Source organism: Nannospalax galili, unplaced genomic scaffold, assembly GCF_000622305.1.
Source record: "Nannospalax galili isolate Female #2095 unplaced genomic scaffold, S.galili_v1.0 scaffold23, whole genome shotgun sequence".
In the NCBI taxonomy this organism is placed as follows: domain Eukaryota; kingdom Metazoa; phylum Chordata; class Mammalia; order Rodentia; family Spalacidae; genus Nannospalax; species Nannospalax galili.
This window is the reverse complement of record NW_008350771.1, coordinates 959635-968616: the sequence shown is the minus strand read 5'-3', so window position 1 is coordinate 968616 and position 8982 is coordinate 959635. Positions and strand designations below refer to the sequence as shown.

At 38.9% G+C, this 8982-nt stretch overlaps 1 protein-coding gene across 13 annotated transcripts in view; it reads left to right on the top strand.

Annotated features, from left to right (window-relative positions):
- Window positions 1-8982, top strand: part of Epb41 (erythrocyte membrane protein band 4.1) — a 197194-nt gene that overhangs the window by 109227 nt on the left and 78985 nt on the right. For all 13 annotated transcript variants that reach the window (XM_029570850.1, XM_029570851.1, XM_029570846.1 and 10 more), the window contains one exon: window positions 7918-7993. In XM_029570850.1, coding sequence (XP_029426710.1) covers window positions 7918-7993 — 76 coding nt within the window. The remainder of the gene's footprint in view (window positions 1-7917; window positions 7994-8982) is intronic.

Here is an 8982-nt window from a genome sequence, read left to right as displayed (position 1 = left end):
GGTCATTTTGAGACAGGGTCTCCCTGTAGCCCCAGCTATCTTGAAACTCACTATGTAGACCAGGCTGGCCTTGAACTCACAGAGATCCACCTGCCTCTGCCTGCCAAGTGCTGGGATTAAAGGCATGCGCCACCATTCCCGGCTATGCCTGGCTTTTTTAAAATGTGGGTTTTTGGAACCAAACTCAGATTTCCATGCTTAAAAGGCAAATACTTTACCAACTTAATTATATCCACAATCCAGATTCTTTATAAGTATTAAGTTTTAATATTTATTTTATGTGTATGATTGTTTTGCCTGCATGAATATATATATGTAAGTGTACCATATGCATGGAGTGTCTGAGGAAGCCAGAAGACGGCATTGTATCCCCTGAAACTAGAATCACAGACACCATGTGGGTGGTGGGACCTGAACCTGGGTCCTAGGCAAGGTCAGTAAGAAGTGCTCTTAACAGCTGAGCCATCTCTCTAACCACCCCTCAACTTAAATTCTTAAAAGTAAAATAAAATGGCTGGTAATGTAGCTTAGCAGCAGAGTACTAGAATAAAAGGGGGGGAGTGGTGCAGAGGAAGGGAAAAAAGTTTAAATTATAATAGAAATTCTGCAAAGTATGGAGCCTATGTATCAAAAACCTACCATCCACCTAGAACTAACATGTGTTAACATTTTTAAAACAGCAGAAGGAAGTTTGATGTCTGTTTTTCTTTTCAGTCTCCTCTTCCTGTCGGTAGAAGTTTATTGTAAATTTGGGGTGACTCTTTCCAGTTTTTGTACTTTTCATGTGTCCATCCCATGTACAACATTCAGGATTGCTTTGTCCTTTATTTTGAAGTTTCTCTCAGAGGTAGTCTTCCTCATTGGCACCTTCTGAGTTTATCTGTCTTTTCTCCCAGCTTAATTTTTAGCTTGTATTTTCTTGGTTCTGGCTGAGAGATCGCCCTGGCTGAGTCAGACTAGCCACCCTCCTCCCTTTCTGGAATAGTACAAAGGCAGGCTATCCTTACACCATCTATGTATGCTGAAAATGATATGTAATTTAGCTAAATTATGTTTTTTAAAATAACCCTCTAGCCCATGCATCCTCCTCCACTTTCTCTCCAAAGGTCACCACTGTCTTAAACTTTATGATAATAATTTCATTGAATTTTTTGGAATGGTTTGTCTATAAATTTTTGTTATCTAAAAATATGACTATGTTTTATCTTTTTGAGCATCATATAATTATATAATAGGTAATTATGTGACTTTTCTAACTCAGTCATTTTTGATGCTTATTTTGTTGAAAATTTCATAAAATAATTTCTGATCTTTACTATGAGTGATATCCTGACATTTTCTTTTATATCCATTTCATGTTTGGGGTTTTTGTTTGTTTGTTTGTTTGAGACAGGGTCTCCCTGTAGCCCCAACTGACCTGGAACTCACTATGTAGACCAGGCTGGCCTCCATCTCAGAGATAGGCCTGCCTGTCTCCTGAGTGCTAGGATTAAAGGTGTGCACCACCACACATTTCATGTTTTTAAGTGCTGATCTTCCCTTCACTAAAATGGTTGTACAAAAGATCATAACCTACAGTTTGAAAAAAAACAAAACAAAACACTGATTTAGGCCATATGCCCAGAAACAGAATTTAGTAAGTACCTAGAAGCAGATTACAGTTTATATTTACTTTAACCTTTATAAGATACTGCCAAATTGTCCTCTTTTTACTTGTAACCACTCTATTCCCACCAATATTGACTTCTTGGTTTCCTGTGCCCTCAGAAGAAAGTAATTTTTTTTTAAATTATTTATTAGGGTCTGGAGAGATGGCTCAGCAGTTAAGAGCACTGACTGCTCTTGTAGAGGACTCAGGTTCGATTCCCAGCACCCACATGGCAGCTAACAACTATCCGTCATTCCAGTTTCAGGAGATCCGACACCATCTTCTGACCTTCCTGAGCACTGCATGACATGGGTGCACTTACACACACACACACACACACACACACACACACACATAAATTATTTACTTATTTTGTATGTGTGTATGGGGTATATGCCCATGTGTGTGCAGGCTCATGAGGAACCCAGAGGAGAATGTCAGGTGTTCTGTGCTCTGTCACGCTCCACCTTATTCCCTTGAGAAAGGGTTTCTCACTGAACATGGAGCTAGGCTAGCAGCCAGTGATCTTCCTGTCTCTGCCTCATCCCCCACAACAGTGCTGGGATTACAGGCACACACACAACCATGTCCAGTTTTTTTTTTTAATGTGCGTTCTGGAAATTTAAATTCAGATCCTCATGCTTGTGTAGCAAGCACTCTTCCTGCTGAATCATCTCCCCAGGCCCAGAAAGTCATTTTAAAAAATTATTAATTAAGGAGCTGGAGAGATGGCACATCAGTTAAGAGCACTTGCTGCTCTTCCAGAAAACCCCAGTTTGGTTTCTAATATCCATGTTGGTAGCTCACAACCACATGTAACTTCAGCTCCAGGGTATCTGGTGCCATCTTCTGGCCTCTTCAGGCACCTGTGTGCATGTGGCAGCTACACACAGATACTCGTACATAAATAAAACTAAACCTTTTAAAAAAGTATTAAGAATATTTTGAGGGGCTACTCTTGCAGAGGACCCAGGTTCGAATCCCAGCACCCACGTGATGGCTACCAACCCAATTCCAGGGGATCCAACACCCTCTCTGTCCTCCACTGGCATTGCATAACACAGGTATACTTACATATATACAGACATAACACTCATACACATAAAATAAAAATAAATAAACCAAAAATACTTAAAAATATTTTGAGCACAAGTTCAAACTTACAGAAGATTTTAAAGAGAATAGTATTAAGATATCCTAAGTAGCTTTTACCCAGATTCCTCAAATATTATTAAAATCCTCTTTTTTATGCATACACACATGCATGCATGGGCACACACACATACACACACACACACTTTTTTCTGACCCACTTAAGAATAAGGTACATTGTACCAGCACTAGTCACCAGACCCAAAAGGCAGAAACGGTCTAAAACTTGATGAACAAATGATAAACAAAATGCAGAATATTTCAATGATGGCATGTTATTTAATCACAAAAAGGCATAAAGATAAGCCAACTTTGTAGGTGAGTCTCAAAAGCATTATGCGATGTGGAATCCAGGCGCACCTTGTTATGTGACCATGGTCCCAGCTACAGGAGGCTGAGGCAGGAAGACTGCTTAAAGTCTAGGAGTTTGAGTCAGCAAATGTAGTTAGACCTTGTCAGACGAAGGAAGGAATGGAGGGAGGGAGGGAAGGGGGAGAGAGGGAGGGAGGGAAGGGAGGGAGGAGAGAGAGGGAGGGAGGAGAGGGAGAGAAGGAATGAAGGAGACTAGATGAAAAAAGCCAGACACAAAAGGCCACACAGTCTATCATTCTGTTTAAATGAACTATCCAAAATAGGTAGAGCCATAGCTATAGAAATATTAGTGATTGCCAGGCAAGAGGCTATAAGGGAGTGACTGTTTAATGGACATGGAACTACTTTGGGAGTGATTGGAATGTTTTGGAACTAGATATAAATAATGACTGCACAGCATCGTGAGTGTGCTAAATGCCTCTGAATTATTCCCTTCAAAGTTGTTACTGTTATATTACATTAATTTCACTTTAAATAAAAAAGAGTTAACTTGCAGCCATGATGCCCTGCCCTTCCACTCTTTAACAGTTCAGTTTGAATATCCTCAAAACTAGGAAATTGGGGGACTGATGAGATGGTTCAGTGGTTAAGATCATACTGTTCTTGCAGAGGACCAGAGTTCTGTTCCCAGCACCTGGGTCAGGTGGCTCACAGCTACTAGTAACTCCAGCTCCAGGGGATCTGACATCATCTTCTGGCCTCTGTGGGCACCTGTACTCATATGTGCATACCCCACACACAGACACACAAATATATACATTATTTCAAAGATAAAATTTAAATAATCTTAAAAATATAGGAAATTTCTTATATAACCATAATGCAGTTATAAAAATCAGGATTGTTAATTAGCAATATTGTAATTTGTAAGCCTTATAGCCACTGTCCAAATGGTATTTCTAGAGCAAAAGGAAGTCTATGGTGATTCTTGGCATTTAATTGTTATATCTCTTTATTTTTCTGTAATCTGGAACCTTTTCTACTTCTTTAAAATATTTCATAATATTGGTAATTTTGAGGAACACAGATTACCTATTTTATGTTGTTCATTAGTTAAAAGGGAGAAACTTTAGTGTTGCAAAATTTTGGAGCTTTTCAGGCATACTTATTATCCTTCACTAGTTTTTTTCCACAAAGTATGACTAATTATATGTATCATATTCTAGAAATGGTCACTAAGGTTTGACCTTACTGCCTTTTATTTATTTATTTTTAACATTTATTATTTATTGTGTATGTATAACTTGTGGGAGTCAGTCCTCTCTTTCTACCTTGTAGGCTGTATAGATTGAGGTTATCAGGCTTCGTGACAAACACCCTTGACCCTACCCACTAGGCCATCTTGCTGGCCCTTTACTGCTTTTTAAATTTCAGGTGTTCAACTCTTTTAGCATCCCTGTTGTATTAACCCTACGTATGCCTGGGAGGACAGTGTCCAGTTCCTCTAGTATCTGAAACCTGTAACTATTGCATTTAAGAGAATAAGAACTAAAATTTTGAGTTCCTCTTCTTATAACTGCTGAAGTTAATATTTGGGATATTTCCAGTTAGGTGTGATTATTTATAATCAGTGAAACTTACATCTTTGTGGTTAAAGAGAAAATTTTTTTTCTTTTTGCAGAACTAGGAGTTGAACCAGGATCTGACATATGGTACCCCCTACCTCCCACCTTTTAAAAATGTTTATGTTTCATTAGGCCTAGTAACTTGAGGTCACAGGGATATCTGAATATGTAGTTTTATTATAATACATATTATCCTTCTTTTGTGCAATTGCTACTTAAAAAAAAAAATTTCCATGGAGACTGGAGAGGTGGCTCAGAGGTTTAGAGCACTGGTTACTCTTCCAGAGGACCCAGGTTCAATTTCCAGCACCCATATGTTGCTAACAGCCCTATGTAACTCCAGTTCCTGGGGATCTGATGCCCTCTTCTGACCTCTGTGGACATTGCACAACATGGGTGCACGTACATACACGCAGGCTATATATTCATACACATAAAATAAAAACAAAAGCCGGGCATGGTGGCGCACACCTTTAATCCTAGCACTTGGGAGGCAGAGGCTGGTGGATCTCTGTGAGTTCAAGGCCAGCCTGGTCTACATAGTGAGTTCCAGGACAGCTGGGGCTATAGGGAGACCCTGTCTCAAAAAGACCAATAAATAAATAAATAAATAAATAAATAAATACATAAATAAATAAAAATAACAAATAAAATATTTTAAAAATTTCCCCAGAGCTTTAGCATTCTCATATGACTGTCGCAAAAATACTGTGAGATCAGCTACTTCATTTCATGCATTCCATTAATATTTCTGCAAGACTCATAATATGCCACTGCACCAAAATTACACACCAAATAAACCAGACAAAAGTTCGTGTCTTGAAGAATTGACATTTCAGTGAGAGGAAGTGAAGATTATCCTTTAAGTTCTTCTTGTAGGTTTATATATAAGTAACAAATGGACCCAATACAAGATTCAATTGGTATAAAAGCATTTATAGTGAGCCAACTATGGTGACATATACCCATAGTCGCAGCATGTTAGAGGCAGAGGCAGAGGTAGAGGAGTTCCACAGGTTCTAGGCCAGCCAGGACTATGTACCAAGACTCTGTCACAAAAGACAAAACAAAAAAGCATATAGAATGGAAGAGATCTTCCTGCTGTTTTCTCAGCCCCCCGTTTCCCAACTACTAAGTGGTTTATTGTATGTCTGTATAGAGATTGTGTGTGTGTGTGTATAAATACACATATATAATCCTACCTATAATACTTTTTTCTAATACCCAACTCACAAAGTAGCTTTCTATATATACTATTGTTCTCATTTTTTCCCTCACTTAACATATATTGGAGATTATTTAATATAGACCTACTACCTTCTTCTTAATGGATAACTAGTTTTCAATGTATAGCTGACCCATAATATAAGATCTGTTTATTTTTATTTTATGTATGAGTGTTTTGCCTGTTTGTATGTAAGTGCACTACACACATGCAGTGCTCAGAGAGACCTGAAGTGGTGTCAGGTCCCTTAGAATTGGAGTTAGAGACAGTTGTTAGCCACCACATGGGTGCTGGGAACCAAGCCTATGTTCTCTGCCTTTAACCACTGACCCATCTCTCCAACCCCCAAACCCATGATTTAAATATCTTCTCTTGCTAAATGAATACATGTAGGTTGTTCCTAAAATTTTGCTGTTACAAAGTACCTTAAGTATAAGTGTGTTTTCACTATATTCAGATGTGCTTTGAGACATTTATAGGAATGGAATTGTACTTTTTACTTTTTTTTTTTTTTGAGACAGGGTCTTACTATGTGGACCAAGCTGGCCTTGAACTTCTGAGTACCTTTTGAGTGCTGAGATTAAAGGCATGCACCATACACCTAGCCATTTTACTCTTAATGGAAATTGTCAACCTGTTCTTTGGTTTGCATGCCTGTCAAAAATAGATGGAAGTATCTGTTTTCCCCATGAAAACATATTATCAAGCTTTCTACACTAGTTACTTAACGTAGTTTAAAGAGGAAACAAAGCACATTTTGTACTTTGTTGCTAATTTGATTTCCTTAATGCTATCTTATGCAATTAAAATATTTGCATGGAGTGATGACTCAGTGGTTAAGAGCACTGACTGCTCTTGCAGAAGACCCGGGTTTGGTTCCCAGCACCCATATGGTGGAGGGAATCTGACACCCTCTTCTGACCTCTGCCAGCATTGAACAACACGGATACACTTACATATGTGCAGGCAATACACTCATGCATATAAAATAAAAATAATAGGCCAGGCGTGGTGGTGCAGGCTTTTAATCTCAGCACTCGGGAGGCAGAGGCAGGCAGAGCTCTGTGAGTTTGAGGCCAGCCTGGTCTCTATAGCGAATCCAGGCCAGCTGGGGCTACAGGGAGACCCTGTCTCAAAAAAGACCAAAAAATAAAAATAAATAATAAATAGAAATATTTTCATTTGTATATTTTTAAATAACTACATTTATGTTTAAACTTTTATACTATAACATTGTATTAGCTACTTTTCTGTTGCTGTGATAAAACACCATGACCAGAGCAACTTATAGAAGGAAGAGTTTATTGAGCTTATGGTCCCAGAAGGTGTCAGATCCAGGAACTGGAGTTACAGGTGGTTGTGAGCCACTATGTGGATGCTGGGAATGGAACCTGAGTCCTCTACAAGAGCAGCTAGTGCTCTTAACTCCCGAGCCATCTCTCCAGCCTCATGGTTCTCATTCACTGTACTGAAAACTGTTGTACTAAGGTTAAAAACAAATGAGATCTAGCTTTCCGAAGTGGAATATGAGCAACTTAAGTTTTTTTTTTTTTAATTTTGGGGTTTATTTTATTTATTTATTTTTTATTTGTATGAATGTTTTGCCTGCACATATGTAAGTGTACCACTTGCATGCAATGTCCACAGAGGCCAGAAGAGGGCATCAGATCCCCTGGAACTGGAGTTACGTCCATTGTTAGCCACCATCCATGTGGGTCCTGGGAACTGAAACTGGGTCCTCTACAAGAGCAACCAGTGCTAAACCACTGAGCCATCTCTCCAGCTCCTAAGCAACTTTCTTAAAAATCTTTTTTTAAACCACAAAATATGAAAGTGTTGAAAGATTTAAAAAAAGAAGAAAGAAGAAAAGAAATATTTGATTATTTTCAGTATTGATACTTCTAACAATCAGAAACTTAGACATAAACATAAAATTCCTGTCTTTATTTTTACAGGCATTCCTTGGAATTTCACATTCAATGTGAAGTTTTATCCACCTGACCCAGCACAGTTAACAGAAGACATAACAAGGTAAATACAATACAATAGTTAAGTATGTGATAGTAATTCTTGTCATAAGCTCTAGGAACTTCCCCTTCAGAATTGAAGAAAAAATGATGAGCTATTAATGGTTAGCCTAAAATAGAAAGTTCCTGGTTCCTTCAGAGCAGCCTTGCAGACTAATAAGTGAGCCTAAAAGCCTGGAGAAACTGGCAGAGGAGCTAACCTTGCTTACCATTTGCATTACTCCAAGTGGTGGGCAAGGCTTCTCTAAACCCAGAACTCTCCAAAGGATGGGACCAAACTGTCACAGTGCCCAGATCTGTTAAAATGCCTCTGCTGGGTGTTTGTGCTCATTTTCCTTTCTTACTGCGTATCTTATAGGGATGAAAAAAGCAAAATCTCATGATAATTATCTCCCCTTTAAACCATCCTCATGAACTGAATCTTCCTTTGAGCGCATTTAATTTATAAAGTAAAACAGTATATTCTCTGCAAACAGCCTGCTGAATTCTTTTTAATTTGATTTTATTTTTAAAAATTAACAAAAAAGGGCTGGAGAGATGGCTTAGTGGTTAAAAAATGCTTGCTGCTCTTCCAGAGAACCTGAGTTCCATTCCATTGGGTGGATCACAGCTGCCTGTAACTCCAGCTCCAGGGGAGCCAATGCCTTTTTCTAGCCTCTGCAGGCACCTGTACATACATGATATACAGTCAGCACACAGTGCCTATAATTCAGTTCCCAGGGGACCTGACGCCCTCTGGCCCCTACAGGCATTGTACACACATAGTGCACTAAACTCATTCAGGCACACACATATGCATATAAATAAAAATAATAAGCACTATAGCTGGGCGTGATGGTGCATACCTCTAATCCCAGCACCTGGGAGGCAGAGGCAGGCAGATTGCTGTGAGATGGAAGTCAGCCTGTCTACATAGTGATTTCCAGGCTGGCTGGGGCTACAGGGAGAACCTGTCTCAAAAATTTAAAACAAACAAATAAACCAAAAACAAAC